The sequence below is a fragment of the Taudactylus pleione genome, unplaced genomic scaffold (genome assembly GCF_031769625.1).
Source record: "Taudactylus pleione unplaced genomic scaffold, aTauple2 ptg001476l, whole genome shotgun sequence".
Taxonomy (NCBI): domain Eukaryota; kingdom Metazoa; phylum Chordata; class Amphibia; order Anura; family Myobatrachidae; genus Taudactylus; species Taudactylus pleione.
In genome coordinates, this window is record NW_028285874.1 from 263,467 (window position 1) to 283,584 (window position 20,118).

At 46.6% G+C, this 20,118-nt stretch overlaps 1 protein-coding gene across 1 annotated transcript in view; it reads left to right on the forward strand.

Annotated features, from left to right (window-relative positions):
* The window catches only part of ATP6V1B1 (ATPase H+ transporting V1 subunit B1), a 101,636-nt gene that overhangs the window by 18,610 nt on the left and 62,908 nt on the right, over positions 1-20,118 (forward strand). Inside the window, exon 2 of the mRNA XM_088463863.1 lies at positions 15,731-15,786. Coding sequence (XP_088319989.1) covers positions 15,731-15,786 — 56 coding nt within the window. The remainder of the gene's footprint in view (positions 1-15,730; positions 15,787-20,118) is intronic.

A 20,118-nucleotide genomic window follows, 5' to 3' on the forward strand; every position in this document is an offset into this window, starting at 1 on the left:
GCCCCCAAATGTAAAAAAAAAAACGATGATAGATGTCAAAAACGACCAGCGGAAGCGTGCATCACTGTTTGTTTTTGACATCTGTCATTGCCTGAACATGCTGGTCATGCTGGTCAATCTGCCGATAACTACAGATTGGCAATGTTCGGGGAAGAGGGAGGGTGCCTACACTGAACGACTGATCGTTCAGTGTAGGCACAGCACAGACTGTGAAACGACTGCACGATTACAATGTCATAATCGTCTGCTAGTGGATGAGCCCCTTAACTGTGATGAATTAGAATGCGATTGTATATAGGAGCTGATTCAGACCTGCTTGCTAAGATGCGAGCGCACGTAGCTGGCCGATATTTGCAATCTGCGCATGCGTATGCATCGCAATGTGCGTGCGTGAACCAGCGCGAAAGATCAGGATGCATTCGCTCGCTGCGCATAGACTGCCCAGTAGAGTGAGTGACAGGAGCGGCCGTTTGTGGGTGGTGACAGGGGCTGACCACTGGAAACGGGGGAGTGGAGGTGCGAACGCAGGCGTGCCTGAGCGTCTCAACGCCGTTTCAGAGGCGTGCATAATTACCAGGCAGCGTTATAGTACACGTCACCTGGTGGGATTTCACTCTGAAGTGATCGCAGTGCTTGCGGCAGGGTATAGGCAACCGTAAGTGCTGCGATCGCATCCGATGATGCTAAATGTACCGATGGTTTCATGCACTTCCAGGAGATGCCGTGCGCAAGTGGGCATCTTATGAATGGCTGATGGGCGTCTGCATACACTAAGTGATCGCACGCCAAGAAATAGTGGGCGTGCTAATGCCTTGCTGTGCGATTGCCTACCTTGCTGGGTGTGCGCTGGATTTGCATACACAGGGTGCGAGCGAACGCATCTAGCGAGCGGGTCTGAATGAGCTCCATAATGCGATATAGATACTGTCTGTGCCGTCGCTTACTAGTTCTCTCGTTTACTGGACGTTTGGCGACCTCTGACATGTAGAGAACCCGGTGGAAACAGATGACGTGTCTGGAGAACAAAGTACAGTACGGTGTGTTTCACCTTCTAATAGTGTCACGTCAGCATTCCCTTATGTGTTGTGGGTTTGATTATATTTTTATCATGGGTGTTTGTGACTATATAAATGGTCCTGAGTGGTAAAAAGGCAACTTCATTGCAAGTAAACAGTAGGACAACTCCTGAAAAAAAAAAGACTGAGGGCCTGATTCAGAGGTGCTCGCAAATAGCGAGCGCTCGCTCTGAATCAGGGCGGCCTGTTTTTTTTTTTTTTGGCCGGCCTCCAGGCCGCTCGCTAACCTGTGGGTGACCACCCACAGCTTTAGCGGGCGGCCAGGTGATGGTCGTGACGGTCGCGACCATCAGGCTTGTGACGAGACCCTTGTGGTAGGGTCTCGTCCACCGCAAGCCCCAGCGAACTTCCTGATCTAATAGAGCAGGAAGTTCACTATTGACATCACGTGTGATGTCAGTAGGGCCGCCCCCAAATAGCAGTCGTTCCTTCGGGCACGCCACCGTTTGGCCAGCCGGCCCCCTGACCTGCCTACAAAACGGGGCGAGCTGTCGATCAACATCAACAGCCGCCCCGTTTGTAGCGAGCCCTGGAGCGAGTGAATTTCTCACTCGCGACGAGGCTGGCACGTGCGCAGTGCCCCACCATCGACCTGCTTGCGAGCGGGTCTGAATGAGGCCCTGAATTCAAAGAAAAAATGTTTTATTCTGCGATGAAATCCTTTTTCAGGACTTTGATTCTGAGATGGTGGTCGCTGAACAGGTATTGCAACGCGTTTCGCCTTTTTATAAATCTGCGCCTAGAAATACTGTGATTTTTTTATTACATGAACAAACTCAGGTGGTTACAGTGATTCAGTTCTTACAAATAATTTCCTGCAGGAAACTAGTTCCCATCCCCATAGCCCTGATCCTGGGCGGCTTTGTGTGGAGCCCTGTGAACACTTTCTGATGGAGCAGGATGAGATGTATGGTTGCTGTCACAGTCTCGCTGAGCGCTGAGCTGGGGCGATTCCCCCCAATCAGCTGGGTAGGAAGTTGGCAGAAAAGCTTGACATTCATTAACGGGGCTCGGGGTTAAGGTTTGAAGCTATTTAAGCATCACACCATCTGGTCATTAGCTGCCTGGAAGCCTTGTGCTCTGGTCATCTCTGCTTAATTAGAGCAGCACACAATTAGCATCTTGTCTATACTGCGGGTAGCGTTTGCTGGAGTAAACAGCCTGTGTTCTGGGGAGAAAAGACTGCTGCTTTCTTTTCCATAATCCTTTAACCTCTTTCCTTCCTGAAGCAGGGAACATTAACCCTTCCCGTACGTTAGGTTACACAGCCTCTGTTGTCTGCCAACTCCAATATGTCAGGCACCTGAGTTCATTGTCTTTCAATTTCCCAATTTACAGATGAAACTTCCTGGTCCTACGCAAAGTCGGATTCATGCAAAATGTCTGCTAGGCGGACACTGAGGCGCGGCCCTAAGCTATTCAATTAGGGGTCGCTTCCCCACGCGATAAGCCCCAGAGGGTGCACTTAACGTGGATTTTTCTTTGCAGCCTCAGGAGCTGCGAAAAATAAATCCATGTCAAATGCACCCTCTGGGGCTTCACGCGTGGGGTAACCCATAGATTCCTGTGCTTAATGCGGAATGTATGGGTCATCGCGCATTATCCGCAGGTTTACCATGTGGGGAAATCGACTAATGATTTCAAAGCTCCGGACATAAACCCGTGTGGTAAACACGGTGGGTAATTGAATCTGCCCCATTACAATGAATGTACCGATGATAGATACAGGATAGACCAATAAATATGATATATAGAAAGATATGAGACAAATATAAATGAAATAGATATATATGAGATAGATAGATAGATAGATACTAGATGGATAGATAGCTAGATAGATATGAAATAGGTAGATAAGATATAGATAAAATGATAGATAGATATGAGATAGATAGATAGATAGATAGATAGATAGATATGAAATAGGTAGATAGATAAGATATAGTTAAAATGATAGATATATATGAGATAGATAGATAGATAGATAGATAGATAGATAGATAGATAGATAGATACTAGATGGATAGATAGCTAGATAGATATGAAATAGGTAGATAAGATATAGATAAAATGATAGATAGATATGAGATAGATAGATAGATAGATAGATAGATAGATAGATAGATAGATAGATATGAGATAGATAGATAGATATGAAATAGGTAGATAGATAAGATATAGTTAAAATGATAGATATATATGAGATAGATAGATAGATAGATAGATAGATAGATAGATAGATAGATAGACAGATAGATAGATATGAAATAGGTAGATAAGATACAGATAAAATGATAGATAGATATGAGATAGATATTAGATAGATAGATAGATATTCAGTAGCTAGAAGGATAGATAGTTAGAAAGATATAGATATGAGATAGATAGATATTGTGAGGTTCTGGTTTTGTTGTGGGCCCGGGGTGGTGACAGGAACAGACACAAAAGCAGATTTAAATTAAAATGTGGAACTTTTAATGTGTGGTTTAGTAGACATGGAAATGGCAAAATAAATAGTCCAGGTATAGCACTGAAGTGTACTTTGGGAACTGTAGTGAAGCAAATGGGAGAATGTCCAGATAGTGACAGGCAGGAACAGTCCAGTATGCAGGTGTGGTGAGGCTGAGGTGAATTGCAGGCTGAGGTGAATTGGAGGCTGAGGTGAATTGGAAGCTGAGGTGAATTGCAGGCTGAGTTGAATAATGTCCAGAGGAAATCTAACTGGAGGCAGGGTGCAGGGTAACAGCTGACACAGGTACTCAGGCAAAGGAGATGCAATAGGAGGAGGTAGGGGATCCCAGCAGGGTGTGGAGCAGGTCAGGTAAAGCAGGCTTAGGCAGAGATCCAACAGGCAGGCGGACAAACTCAGGAACTCTCTCTCAGCTTGCGCTGAGAAACACGTTGCACTGGCAATGCAAGGGAGCTCTGAACTCCCCTAAATACCCAGTGTTAAGCCGTGACTGGTCAGAGAGTGAGCATGTGACACGCCAGGATTGGCCGACTAGGTCACATGGCTGAAAGCAAGTTGGCGGCGCCCATGCCAGAGCGGAACTGAAGCACCGCCAGGCCTACCCAGCACAGAGTGACAATATGCCCAAACAGGTCCACGCACAGCCAATGCTCCTCGCCAGGCACCAGCACCACCACCAGATGCCCCCCGCCAAAGCATCCTCACAGGTAACACCCGCCAACCACCATGCCGAGAAAACCTGGTCATGACAGATATGAGATAGATAGATAGATATAGATATTAGATAGATAGATAGATAGATAGATAGATATGATAAATTGATAGATATATATGATAAATAGATAGATAGATAAATAGATAGATAGATAGATAGATATGATAAATAGATAGATAGATATGATAGATAGATATGAGATAGATAGATATGATAAATAGATAGATATGAGATAGCTATATATTAGATAGATAGATAGATAGATAGATATAGATAGATAAATAGATAGATATGATAAATAGATAGATAGTAGTATCATTGCGGGTCACTGCTATGACGTCTTTACAGCCCAAGCTACTCACCAACTCCTCACCACTAATAAATACTTATATTACAATGTACATGCTGAAGACAAGTCAGACTCGTCCTTAGCGTTCAAAAGGTAAAATATCAATTGACCAATAAAATGGATCCATACGTGGGCAGGGGCACGTGAAATGTCTTGTAGGAGGTAGTGAGAGATGGTTACCAGAGATGAGGCGCAGGTGAGAAGTAGATCCATGGGGATGAGAGGGGAAGTATTTTGAGATCTCAGATGTATGAAGGGGTATTGTTGAGGGATTTGTGGCTAAGGATGAGTCACCTGGACTGCATTTGAATTGCAGGAAACCAATGTAGGGAGCTGCAATGTGGTACGGCAGACATGAAATGGCAAGAGAGAGAAAGGTTAGATCCACAATGGTATGATAGATAGATGGGCGAGAGAATGCCAGATAGCAGGAGGATGCAGTAGTCAAGATGGGAGGACTTCTGCATCTTGGGTAAGGAAAGGGAGTTTGCTGGTAATATTTCTAAGATGGAGGCGAGAGGACTGGTCAAAGACTGGAGGGGAGATGTATCAAGCCTTGGAGAGCTTAATGACACTGTATCTGCAGCCATCTGGTGTTACTCCCACATTAGGGAGTGTTATGGGTACCTATAAAATACAGCTCAGTTCTGCTCAGGCATAGACACCATGAAACAGACCAAAAGAGGGACAGTCCATCCAAAAGGAGGAACTAGGAAAAAGCGCCAGGGCAGGACCTAGGTAAAGCATTGGGTAGCTGCTATGAATCTCATGGCTCTAACCACTCATGAGCAGTCAGTAACCGGGCCAGGTTGTCAAGCAAAGCGGTTGAATATCAACTGGACTTTTGAAGGCCGCGTCTCAGGTGTTAAAACACGGGCCATATTTAATTGCTGAGAGCTGGCTCTGATTTCCCAGCGATTTCTCCAGTGTCGGTGGCTGTCAGGTCAGCTTAGAACACTTTCTATACTTAGATGCCCATCTTCAAAAGTCTCATTCTCTCAGGAAGAAGAGAGGGGGGGGGAAACGTGCTGGGCCGATGCAGCTGTGTGACTCGGTTTCCTAAATGATCTCGAGCAGACCTGATTTCATGTGACATAATTCCTATAGGAGCAAGGGGGTGCCGCGGCTGATGGCTTCTCCTCTATCACATACCATGCCTGACGGTGTGAAAATGATTAGCAGGTCATTACTGCTCCTTAACTCTTTGGCTCATCAAAGTTTCTCTCTAAAAACGTTCCAGCTCCTCTCGCCTTTTGATGACCCGGCCCGTCAGCAGCGCTCACACTGGCTCTAGGTGGGGGTGATCCGGAGCACGCATTTAATTCAGCATCTACGTATAGCATCTTCTTCCAGATTTTCGGTGTTTCGATACCACTTGAGGGCTCTGGTACTGAATGGAGACCTCTCTGTAAAAATTTTGTTTTAATGCCATTTGTCGGCGCAAGGGAGACGCAGCGTTTTACCTAGGGGTGATCGGCAGGGAAAATCGTCTCCGTCTCATGTGTGTCAGTGTATTTGGAGTAAGATTTGAAAGGCTATAAATTTCAATGGCCTGTAATGATTCCCGAATTTATAGTAACCTTTGCAGCTTTGAGCCTGTGCGCAGTGTTGATGCCGCAAGCAGTTGCCTGACGTTGTACATCTCCGTTGCACTGTGCATGTGCCCCGGTGGTTATCGCAGAAAGACGCAAAATGAATATATGCACGGTTGAGCTCTGGATTAGCATAAAGACCCAGCCCCATAATGTGTAATGCATATATAGTATAATTATATAGGATGTATATAACAGTGAGTACATGGTTGTACATTAGCCCAGTGCTGCTGGCTCCTCGTTGATCTGTTGATTGTGTAGTGGGAATAACTGTGAAACCCTGACATATGCTAGTACTGTAACGCTGACATCTTGAGATCCAGCTAGGACCCCAGCACATTCCCGCTTTGTTCCTGCCCCAGACCCCTGTGCTCCTGACCCGAGTGACCCTCATTCCACCAGGCGTGAATGTGCACACGGAGCCTCACACCCTACTGTTCTCCAGCCCCCTCCTCACCAACTCCCCTTCTCTCTGACGAGGTTTATTATAGGGGGCATCAGCCTAAAGTTGTTGCACTTTGCTTGAAAGCAGTGGTCTCAACGGGACAGTTCCTGTCAAGAATTAAGGACCTCATTCAGAGTCGGTCGTTGCGGCCGCATGGTCGTACGCCACCGATGTTCGCTAAACTGCGCATGCGTAAAGTTCGCAATGCGCGTGCGCAAACTAGCCGCTACGATCAGAAATTTATCTCTCCTTGAACACTGCCAGGTCGGTAGTTTGAGTGACAGATTGAGGCGTTTGTGGGTGGTAACGGGAAGGTGATTGAAAACGGGGGAGTGGAGATCCGAACGCAGGCGTGCCAAATTATGGCATTTTATGGGAGTGCATAAATTACAAAGTAGTGTCATGGCACATGTGACATGGGTGGTTTGTACACTGGCCTGATCGTAGAGCTTAAGAGAGGGTATGGTCAACCTTAAGCTCTACGACCATTTCCGATGGTTCCCGATGCTCGCGATTAATCCTTATATGGCCGGAGATGACGTGTAATGCGTACGAGAAGGTGGCGTATTTTTTGCGTTCCGACCGCTTCCTCCCCTTGGTCGGCCAGCTAACGATCCGACTTTAGGGACGCAACAGCGAGTGCATCATTTGCATATCCGGCCCCTTTTTCAGTACGACCGTGCGGCCGCAACGACCGACTCTGAATGAAGTCCTAAATGTGGGAACGGAGTTCTGCAGTAAATTTGGTTTTGAAGATGGTACTAGTTTCCTAACTTCAGAGTAGCCTAGTATGTATGTTTTAGGGAGACATTAGGAACAAATAAGCGAATTCTCTTTAAAATATCCGCATAAAGAAAAACTGGGAAGTATAACTGTACAAATGGAAATTTTTAATTCCCATAAGAGGTTTATGGAGGCAGCAGGGAGCCGCAGACTGTGAGGTATATAATGGAAGGAGCAGGGCCACCAGCAGCACAGAGTATATCAGGAGATGAGTGACGTGATGCTCCAGTCACACTAATGCTGGATATATATTTGTGGGTGTTGTTTTTTTTTCTTCGGAGTCTATCACTACAGACCTCTTACTTTTTTATGTTGAATTTTTTTGTGTTGGTATAAATGACTATTATCGCCCATCATTGCCACCAAGCCCATTGAGATAAGACAATTTAGTCTTTCTGCAGATCCCTTTTTGAGTTAATATGATTATTCCCCAGCAGCCACCTCATACTGTCCATAATGAAAACCAGAAAGATTTTCTTCCTAGGCCAGAGCTGGGTTTTGTGCTAGTGAAGCCTAATGCCAGGGGGTTGACGGGACCCACAATGCCCAGCGCTGGATGCAAAAATTGGCTGCTTGGCGGCTGACCATGTAAGGTGGCCCCTTGCCTGGTTTCCATGTATATCAAAGTCACTGCTCTCTGGCACCTTCTGGAATTGTTGCCTTTGACGTGTCTCTCCCACTCCCACTTGGCTCATTTTCTTGGCTTGGCGGCTCCGTGAGTTGGCAGCGGGTTCCCAGCCGGGCTTTTGTCTCTTCCTCAGAAAGAATCTCCAGCTGGGGCAGGAGCGGAGCGACTGATTACTCGGCACGGCCTGCGCTTGCTTGTTCAGCTATTTTGGCAGAACAATGTTGAACAATCTTCAGAAAGTGCTGACCTGTCAACGAGTACTACAGACATTGGTACGTGAGCGTAGTTATCAAAAGTAAATTCCCATTATAAGGGAGGTGGGATCCCTATTTTTGCGCAGGGACTATTTGCTGATAATAGGTATTAAACTTAAAATCCCAGCTGACTAAGGCCCTGATTCAGAGCCGGACGCTCTGACCAGAGCGCTCGCTCTGAATCAGGGCCCACCTCCATAAATATGGAGCGTCCTCCTGGACACTCGTATAGCTGTGGGTCACCACCCACAGCCTATACGAGCGTGCAGGATGATGGTCGCGATGGTCTTGACCATCGCGACCATCGCCAGTGCGAGCAGAAGCCTGCAGTTGAGTTTCTCAACCGCAAGGCCAGGAGTGATTTTGGCTCTATCAGAGCCAAAATCACTCCCACTGACATCACTAGTGATGTCAGTGGGCCGGCTTCTGACGGTAGGCGTTCCCTTGGGAACGCCTCCGTCTGGCAGGCACGCCCCCGGCACGCCCACCAAAGGGGGCGTGCTGTCAATCAACATCGACAGCACGCCCCCTTTGATCAGACACAATGAGCGAAGGAAAGTCCTTCGCTCGTCGCGTCTCGCACATGCGCAAGATGGAGCTCCCTCCGTCATGCGCATGCGCAGTGCACACCATCGACCCACTTGCGAGCGGACAGATGCACCAACTGGTATTACAGCATCTGAAGATGCACCAAGCGGTATTACAGCATCTGAAGATGCACCAAGCGGTATTACAGCGTCTAAAGATACACAAAGCGGTATTACAGCATCTGAAGATGCACCAACTGGTATTACAGCATCTGAAGATGCACCAAGCGGTATTACAGCATCTGAAGATGCGCCAACTGGTATTACAGCATCTAAAGATACACAAAGCGGTATTACAGCGTCTAAAGATGCACCAAGCGGTATTACAGCGTCTAAAGATGCACAAAGCGGTATTACAGCGTCTAAAGATGCACCAAGCGGTATAACAGCGTCTAAAGATGCACCAAGTGGTATAACAGCATCTAAAGACGCACCAAGCGGTATTACAGCGTCTAAAGACGCGCCAAGCGGTATTACAGCGTCTAAAGATGCACAAAGCGGTATTACAGCGTCTAAAGACGCGCCAAGCGGTATTACAGCATCTAAAGATGCACCAAGCGGTATAACAGCATCTAAAGATGCACAAAGCAGTATTACAGCGTCTAAAGATGCGCCAAGCGGTATTACAGCGTCTAAAGACGCGCCAAGCGGTATTACAGCATCTAAAGACGCGCCAACTGGTATTACAGCATCTAAAGATGCGCCAACTGGTATTACAGCGTCTAAAGATGCGCCAAGCGGTATTACAGCATCTGAAGATGCACCAAGCGGTATTACAGCGTCTAAAGATGCACCAAGCGGTATTACAGCATCTGAAGATGCACCAACTGGTATTACAGCATCTGAAGATGCACCAAGCGGTATTACAGCATCTGAAGATGCGCCAACTGGTATTACAGCATCTAAAGATACACAAAGCGGTATTACAGCGTCTAAAGATGCACCAAGCGGTATTACAGCGTCTAAAGATGCACAAAGCGGTATTACAGCGTCTAAAGATGCACCAAGCGGTATAACAGCGTCTAAAGATGCACCAAGTGGTATAACAGCATCTAAAGACGCACCAAGCGGTATTACAGCGTCTAAAGACGCGCCAAGCGGTATTACAGCGTCTAAAGATGCACAAAGCGGTATTACAGCGTCTAAAGACGCGCCAAGCGGTATTACAGCATCTAAAGATGCACCAAGCGGTATAACAGCATCTAAAGATGCACAAAGCGGTATTACAGCGTCTAAAGATGCGCCAAGCGGTATTACAGCGTCTAAAGACGCGCCAAGCGGTATTACAGCATCTAAAGACGCGCCAACTGGTATTACAGCATCTAAAGATGCGCCAACTGGTATTACAGCGTCTAAAGATGCGCCAAGCGGTATTACAGCGTCTAAAGATGCACCAAGCGGTATAACAGCGTCTAAAGATGCACCAAGCGGTATAACAGCGTCTAAAGACGCACCAAGCTGTATTACAGCATCTGAAGATGCACCAACTGGTATTACAGCGTCTAAAGATGCACAAAGCGGTATTACAGCATCTAAAGATGCATAAAGCGGTATTACAGCGTCTAAAGATGCACCAAGCGGTATTACAGCGTCTAAAGATACACCAAGCGGTATTACAGCGTCTAAAGATGCACCAAGCGGTATTACAGCGTCTAAAGATGCACAAAGCGGTATTACAGCGTCTAAAGATACACCAAGCGGTATAACAGCGTCTAAAGATGCACCAAGCGGTATAACAGCGTCTAAAGATGCACCAAGCGGTATAACAGCGTCTAAAGATGCACCAAGCGGTATAACAGCGTCTAAAGACGCACCAAGCTGTATTACAGCTTCTAAAGACGCGCCAAGTGGTATTACAGCGTCTAAAGACGCGCCAAGCGGTATTACAGCGTCTAAAGCTGCGCCAAGCGGTATTACAGCGTCTAAAGACGCGCCAAGTGGTATTACAGCATCTAAAGATGCGCCAAGCGGTACTAAAGACGCGCCAAGCGGTATTACAGCGTCTAAAGATGCGCCAAGCGGTATTACAGCGTCTAAAGATGCGCCAAGCGGTATTACAGCGTCTAAAGAAGCGCCAAGTGGTATTACAGCGTCTAAAGATGCGCCAAGCGGTATTACGGCGTCTAAAGAGGCGCCAAGTGGTATTACAGCATCTAAAGATGCACCAAGCGGTATTACAGCGTCTAAAGATGCACCAAGCGGTATAACAGCGTCTAAAGATGCACCAAGCGGTATAACAGCATCTAAAGACGCACCAAGCGGTATTACAGCATCTAAAGACGCGCCAAGCGGTATTACAGCGTCTAAAGACGCACAAAGCGGTATTACAGCGTCTAAAGACGCGCCAAGCGGTATTACAGCATCTAAAGATGCACCAAGCGGTATAACAGCATCTAAAGATGCACAAAGCGGTATTACAGCGTCTAAAGATGCGCCAAGCGGTATTACAGCGTCTAAAGACGCGCCAAGCGGTATTACAGCATCTAAAGACGCGCCAACTGGTATTACAGCATCTAAAGATGCGCCAACTGGTATTACAGCGTCTAAAGATGCGCCAAGCGGTATTACAGCGTCTAAAGATGCGCCAAGCGGTATTACAGCGTCTAAAGATGCGCCAAGCCGTATTACAGCATCTGAAGATGCACCAACTGGTATTACAGCGTCTAAAGATGCACAAAGCGGTATTACAGCATCTAAAGATGCATAAAGCGGTATTACAGCGTCTAAAGATGCACCAAGCGGTATTACAGCGTCTAAAGATACACCAAGCGGTATTACAGCGTCTAAAGATGCACCAAGCGGTATTACAGCGTCTAAAGATGCACAAAGCGGTATTACAGCGTCTAAAGATACACCAAGCGGTATAACAGCGTCTAAAGATGCACCAAGCGGTATAACAGCGTCTAAAGATGCACCAAGCGGTATAACAGCGTCTAAAGACGCACCAAGCTGTATTACAGCTTCTAAAGACGCGCCAAGTGGTATTACAGCGTCTAAAGATGCGCCAAGCGGTATTACAGCGTCTAAAGCTGCGCCAAGCGGTATTACAGCGTCTAAAGCTGCACCAAGCGGTATTACAGCGTCTAAAGACGCGCCAAGTGGTATTACAGCGTCTAAAGATGCGCCAAGCGGTACTAAAGACGCGCCAAGCGGTATTACAGCGTCTAAAGATGCGCCAAGCGGTATTACAGCGTCTAAAGATGCGCCAAGCGGTATTACAGCGTCTAAAGAAGCGCCAAGTGGTATTACAGCGTCTAAAGATGCGCCAAGCGGTATTACGGCGTCTAAAGAGGCGCCAAGTGGTATTACAGCATCTAAAGATGCACCAAGCGGTATTACAGCATCTAAAGATGCACCAAGCGGTATTACAGCGTCTAAAGATGCACCAAGCGGTATTACAGCGTCTAAAGATGCACCAAGCGGTATTACAGCATCTAAAGATGCACCAAGCGGTATTACAGCGTCTAAAGACGCACCAAGCGGTATTACAGCATCTAAAGATGCTCAAAGTGGGCGCTCCAGCCCTTGCACAGTCAGGCGCACGGCTGTACACCAGGGGAAGGGCTGAGACTAGCATTAGCATACAGCCGCGACTACTGCAAAAGCTGCCAAGGCGGTGGAATCAGGCCCAGTATCTGGATGATACACATTATCCTTCCCGACCAAACCCAAATCAGGAACCATCACACCAGGGGAATGAGGACAGGCTTGGCGGGGCAGACAAAGTCCCTCAGACACCCGTTAGCACATTAAGGTATAAGGCCAATAGACAAAAAGAGCCTGTACCCCCATCCGAGGCAGTCGGAGACAAAGGCCACACAAATGGGACAGCGACCAAAAAAAAAAAAAAGCATCGACACCAGCAAATTAATCTTTTCCTGCGAGTGAAAGAACCGTGAAGTATCTGCGGCTGTCTCCGTCTTCCCAAGGCCCTGGTTGTGTTCCCTGTTTGTTTCAGCCTTGTTTCTCTTCACGCTTGGCTAGGCCCGGCCTTTCTATGGGGCTTTCTTCCCCTCTCTCACATGACTGTGCAGGTGTGTATGAGAACCCTGCGCTGGAGTCTTAATTAGTGGCATAGTATGAGATTCCCCGCCGGGCTTTTCACAGGGGCCGCTGGCTCAGGATAGGACGGCCAGCGTGACAACACCGTCCAGACTGACACATCGCACAATGGCTGGGGGTCAAAGGGCAGAAGAGAGGAGTTAAAAGCTGAAAACTTCCAGGGACCGTCTTCAACGCCGTCAAACTTGGGTTTTTGCTAGTACAGGGGTCTGGCAGGCTTGTTACCAGAATGATGTACGTTTTCCATAGAGATTAGTAACTTGTATACAACTTACTTCCATCCACCTGCACCAATCTGTAGCCCTCGCCAGTCCTGTGCCTGTCAGATGCTGTAGATATCAACTATGGATGGAAAAGTTGGTGTCTGCTGTATCCCCCCCTCAGTCTGCAATCGCCACCTTGAGATGTTGAGAATGTTCGCAACATCATAAAATGCATATATATAACGGGGACTGGGAGGTTGTTCTGCAATGACGCATATAGATCGTCAATTTATAAAATATAGGGAATTATTTACCTGTCTTCCATCACCTCCTCCACTCCATCCTCCCCTCCCACTGGCTGTTTGTGCCCCAGCTCACCTGTAGAAGTGCAGGTCCCAGCATGACATTGGCTTTCCACTGGAAGCGGAACTACTTCAAGTTCCTGCAAACAAGTGGCTGGCAGGGCTGGCTGAGACTTGTAGTTCCACAAGGGCTAGCTGATGAGCTACAAGTTGCTTAACCCAGCTCGGGTAAAATACCATTGAGGTGCGGTGCCCAATAGCAACCAGATATTAGCTGTCATTTAGACTTTTGCAGAGTTTGGGCAATGAAAGTGGATGTTTTTTTTGATTGTCAACGGCCTACGGGACCCCGAGTCTTATTTTTGTTTATCTTTTTATACTTTGCTTCTGTGTGGCCAATAACTGTCCCACAGGACCCTAACCATGTCTTCTTTCAGCCCTAGGGCGGGGAGCCCCCTGTTTCCCCCCCCCCCCCAGATGGTCAGAGAAGGAACAATTAGTGGCTCTGGAAAGTGGGACTAGTTCCCCTTTTGTCAGCACGCTTAAGATTCCTCTCTGCCCGCCCAGACGTGAGTTAATAATGCATTATTCTCCCGGCTAATGGTGATTATACATGACAGGAACTGTGAAATTTGGGTGGGTGTGTGCATGGGGGTCAGGTTGAAAGACTTTTTTCTTTCTTTATCCTTACAGCGCTGGCAGTCACTTGCAGCAGCTTTTCCTTTTCCTCCTCTGAATACGCGGCCCACCCACACAGCCCATTTCCAGGGAGGTGTTTTTAAAAAAAAAAAAAACTTTCTGTACTACAACAGCCCTTGTCCTCTAATTGCTGCAATTGGTGCTTTCCGGCGAGCGGCTCCCTATTTTTAGGAGGCTTGTTTTATTTTTGTAGCTATATTTGTATATACTGTACGGAGGCTCTTTGCTGCTACAGGTGAGAAATATAACCCTCTATGGCGCAGCAGCTAAACGTGACCAATCTTATTGTCCACTTCCCATATACAGTGTGAGGATTATATACATCCAGCAGCAAATACAGCAAGAGAAGTGGTGCTATGTACTTGTCCAGATATACTGTATATAAAGAGATAATGAGAATTACACCCAGCATATGCAGCAGTAATGGTGCTGGGTATTTGTCCATACATACTGAATATAAATAATGAGAATTACATCCAGCGTATAGAGCAAGAGAAGTGGTACTGGGCATTTCTCCATACATACTGAATATAAACAGATAATGAGAATTACACCTAGCATATACAGCATTAGAAGTGGTGCTGGGTATTTGTCCATACATACTGAATATAAATAATGAGAATTACATCCAACGTATAGAGCAAGAGAAGTGGTGCTAGGTACTTGTCCATACATACTGAATATAAACAGATAATGAGAATTACACCCAGCATATACAGCAAGAGAAGTGGTGCTATGCACTTGCCCAGATATACTGTATATAAAGAGATAATGAGAATTACACCCAGCAAATACAGCACGAGAAGTGGTGCTAGGTACTTGTCCATACATACTGAATATAAATAATGAGAATTACATCCAGCGTATAGAGCAAGAGAAGTGGTGCTGGGCATTTCTCCATACATACTGAATATAAACAGATAATGAGAATTACATCCAGCGTATAGAGCAAAAGAAGTGGTGCTGGGCATTTCTCCATACATACTGAATATAAATAATGAGAATTACATCCAGCATATACAGCATGAGAAGTGGTGCTGGGCATTTCTCCATACATACTGAATATAAACAGATAATGAGAATTACACCCAGCATATACAGTATGAGAAGTGGTGCTGGGTATTTGTCCATACATACTGAATATAAACAGATAATGAGAATTACACCCAGCATATACAGCATGAGAAGTGGTGCTGGGTATTTGTCCATACATACTGAATATAAATAATGAGAATTACATCCAACGTATAGAGCACGAGAAGTGGTGCTAGGTACTTGTCCATACATACTGAATATAAACAGATAATGAGAATTACACCCAGCATATACAGCTCAAGAAGTGGTGCTAGGTACTTGTCCATACATACTAAATATATAGAGATAATGGGAATTACATCCACCATATACAACAGAAATGATGCTGGGTATTTGGTCAAACATACTAAATATAAACAGATAATGAGAATTACACCCAGCATATACAGCAGAATTGGTGCTGGGTATTTGTCCATACATAAAGCATATAGAGCAAGAGAAGTGATAATGATTTTAATTTCTTTCCGCAGGTTACCGGACAGTGAGTGGTGTAAATGGGCCACTGGTGGTGCTGGATAACGTAAAGGTGCGTAGCGATTACTGTGCGCATCGTACTGGTACCATTAGGAATAATAATAATAATAATGAATTATATCCGTGCATGCCTGTCTTTTCTCATTCACTGTACATTGGGTCTGATTCTGCAATGGACGCTGTAGCGCAGCCGCGTTGTCTTTGTGCGTGGCAGTTATGCGAAATTATGCAAAAGCCGCAGGAGGCGTATAAGTAAAAAGACGCCCACTTCTGGCTACTCTGATCCGCTTCTGCATCCAAAGGTGCATCAGCAGATCAATTGCGTGATCATCGGACACCGGAGTGACCTTCGGGTTACTCAGGATGCCTGGCGAAGTCACGCAGCCGGGGGCCAGTGAAGTTGCGCCCGGGGACGCAGCCGGTGATTTCGGCACGCCCAGACAACGGGTCCGACACACCGGCTGCGGCTTTTGGGGCATCACGAGCGTAACAGCAGAGACAGAACTGCACATGCGCAGTGCGGCTCTGCAAACATCGGTGATGTACGTAAATATGGAATTCATGTGCATCTCTGAATTAGAGCCGTTGCCAGGATTCTATATCTCATGTCGCTGGCTGGATGTGCTGGATGTTATCTTATCTCTGTACTGGTTTATGCATTACGGAATTGTAATAAATGTACATATTTACTATATCTAAAGTCAAATCAATTTGGGTAAGTCCATTAAGATTTCAGGGCCAGGAAAGGAGCAGGTCTGGCCATCCCCAAACATCATGATGAGTATAGGAGTATCCCGTACTGAGTGACCCCCCCCCCCCCTATATCCTCTTTGTCCGCCTGCTATTATCCAGCCTTGTGTTATTACTGTGCTTGTTCCCAGGTGTAAAACGCTCGGGGATATTCAGGCGCTGTATAAATATTTGTTAATAATAACAATAATTCCAGAAGGCGGACATAAAAAACGCTTTATAAGTGAGTGACAAGCTGCAATTTTCTGCATTGTAATCTATTTTCCCAGCGCAGATGTGTAGCGTACAGTAATATACCAGGAATATATTCTGTGCTCATACTCCAGTATTGTGCCAGCTCTGTAATCAGGGAAAATGAGGAACAAATGTATTTGTCTGTTTTCTCTGAATGATGGGATATAAAATAAACAACTATTTCAATTTATCACCAAAAGAAATCCTGTGCGCTCGGCACACATAGGAGAGGATACGGAATTAGCTTTAGTAGAGTTAATAAAATAGATAAGGTCAGAACTGTGCACTAGATACTGTCAGATTCCTGCATTGGACACAATTAGATTTAAGCGCTGAATAAAATGACTTCTAAACACTGGGTGTAGTTGTAACTGTGCATTAAATACAATTAGATCTGTGCATTAAATACAATTAGATCTGTGCATTAAATACAATTAGATCTGTGCATTAGATACAATTAGATCTGTGCATTAGATACAATTAGATCTGTGCATTAAATACAATTAGATCTGTGCATTAGATACAATTAGATCTGTGCATTAGATACATTTGGATCCATACATTGGACACAATATTATCTGTGCATTGGATACAATTAAATCTGTGCATTGGATACAGTTGGAATTGTGCATATACTGATATCTCAGATTTGGATCTGTGCAATGCAGTTGGACCTGTACAGTAAATACAATTGGAATTATGTATTGGAAACAATTGAATCTGTGGATGGGGCACAACTGGATCAGTGGATGATATTACGTCTATGCACCAGTTTTGTCATCGTGATTCAGGGCAATAACAGTTACCCACTCTGGGCCTGATTCAGAGGCGAACGCTATTTGCGTGCGCTCGCTCTGAATCAGGGCATCCCTATTTTGTGACCACCCACAGTGAGTGTGTGTGATCTGGCGATGGTCGTGATTATCGCGATTATCGATGGCTCGTGTGCACACCACGCGTGCGCAATGGTCTACCATCGACCCGTTTGCGAGCGCTCGCTCTGAATCAGGGCGCTTTTTTTTTTTATTGTTGCGGCCTCATGGCCGCTCGCATAGCTGTGGGTTGCCACCCACAGCTTATGCGAGCGGCCATGATGATGGTCAAGACCATCGCGACCATCGGGCTTGCGACAAGACCCTTGTGGTAGGGTCTCGTTGCCGCAAGCCCCAGTGGACTTCCTGCACTATTAGAGCAGGAAGTCCACCTACTGACATCACTAGTGATGTCAGTAGGGCCACCCACAAACGGCAAGCGTTCGCATGGGAACACCTCCATTTGTGAAGCCACCCCCCCGCCACGCCTACAAAATGGGGCGAGATGTCGATCAACATCGACAGCCGCCCCTTTTGTAGTAAGTCCCGGAGCGAGTGCTTTTTGCACTTGCTTCGGGGCTCGCGCACATGCAGTGCGCACGCCGCGCGTGCACACCAGGCCACAATCGACATGCTTGCGAGCGCGTAGTGCTTGTGAGCGGGTCTGAATCAGGGCCGGGCTTTTTTTTTTTTGGATCGGCCTCTTTGCCACAGCTATTGTGAGCGGCCATGATGATGGTCGCGATGGTCAAGACCATCGTGACCATCGGGCTTGCGATGAGACCCTTGTGGTAGGGTCTCGTGGCCACAAACCCCAGAGAGATTTCGGCTCAAACAGAGCCGGAATCTCTCCACTGACATCACTCGTGATGTCAGTGGGGCCGCCCCCAGGCGATAGGCGTTCTCATGGGACCGCCTCTGTTTGGGCAGCCACCACCCCGGCCCGCCCACCAAAGGGGGCGAGCTGTCACTCAACATCGACAGCTCGCCCACTTTGGTGCGAGACCCGGAGCGACGGTTTGCCCGTCGCTAGCCGGGTCTCGCGCATGCGCACGACGGAGCCGGCTCCGTCATGCGAAAGCGCTGTGGGCCACCATCGACCCGGTTGCGAGCGCTCAGCGCTTGCGACCGGGTCTGAATCAGGCACACTATTCACTCTTATAAGTATAACACTACATTGCATTGTCTGGTGTAGGCTGACCAATCTCAGCACCATAGTTGGGCATCTATACACCTGGCATAGAAGTGTAGTTGTGTTTTATAGCTGGGTATATCTAGGGAAAATACACTCGTACGTGTCAACCTCTAGAAGTACAGTACAGTTGTGAGATGGACTTTCGCAGGACAACGCCGCACTTGGCAGCATGCAGTGAGCAACGCCAGATTCATTTTTTTTTAATTAACCAGAGATTTTTTCTATATTTAGTTCAGTGCAGCTCAACCTCCTGTAGTTCATATGTAGTTCATTTTATCATAATATTGCTAACAAACAAAGTAGAGCATGTATTTGTGATCACTGCACAACAACTGGTGAATACAGAGCCTGATTAGCTACCAATCGCAACTGCGATTGCAATAGCGAATACGCACGCTGTTGAACTGCATTATGCTAAGCCATTGCGATCTCTATGCCGCTGCAGCACAACATAAGGACGCCCACTTGACCTTACACACATCCGTAATGTTTAGCAAGACTGCGAAACCATCGGTAACAGTGAGTACCATCGCAGCCTCACTCACACTTACACAAGCGCTGACCTTACTCAGGAATTGCTAACCTCATCGCACGCTATGAGTGCTCAGGCAACGTATGGCATCGCAGTGCCCCTGCAACGGCGTTCAAATGCCCCCTGGCACGCCTGCGTTTCGACGACCACCCCCCCGTCACCTCCCACAAACGGCACTTCATGTCAATCACTCTGCGATGGGTCTGCATGGTCACTGTGATCGCAGTCCCGATCGCAGTGGCCGGTTTGCACACACGCACTGCGATGCATACGTGTGCGCACAACGCAACAATCGGCCGATTGCATGCGTAATCCCAGTTGCGATCGGTAATGAATAAGGCCCACAGAAAGAGAGAGGATTTGAACCCTTAGGTGTGGGGCGGAAAAGTCCCCATCTGCCCACGGATACCGCGTTGGGTTCAGGAGAGAGAATCTTGATAGTAAACAGTTGAGTAGAATGAAGGACTTGTGTACACAATCCGGATGTGTTATTATTACAGTACACAAGTGCTCAAGGTCACCTAAGCACACTAAGCGTAGGAGGTTAGGAGAAGGAACGTGTCACCGGGACGAATCTATTTACTGTAATCACAGCACAGAACACGGGACCTGGGGACAGACAATCAGTGTGTTTAAGGAAGTGGGATCACCTATTTAATTGCTGTTGCTGACAATTGCTCAGGTTCCGGAGACAAATCTCTGTGATTATGACTTTGAATAAGTTGCATTGTTTGTGTTAAAGCAGTTTGTATTGTTTAATTATTATTTGTTCATTTATTTTTCCAATTTCCTTATTAAACCAGCCCCTTTCAATCCATATATATATCTGTGGACTCCATATTTCCTATGCCCCTGATGCAC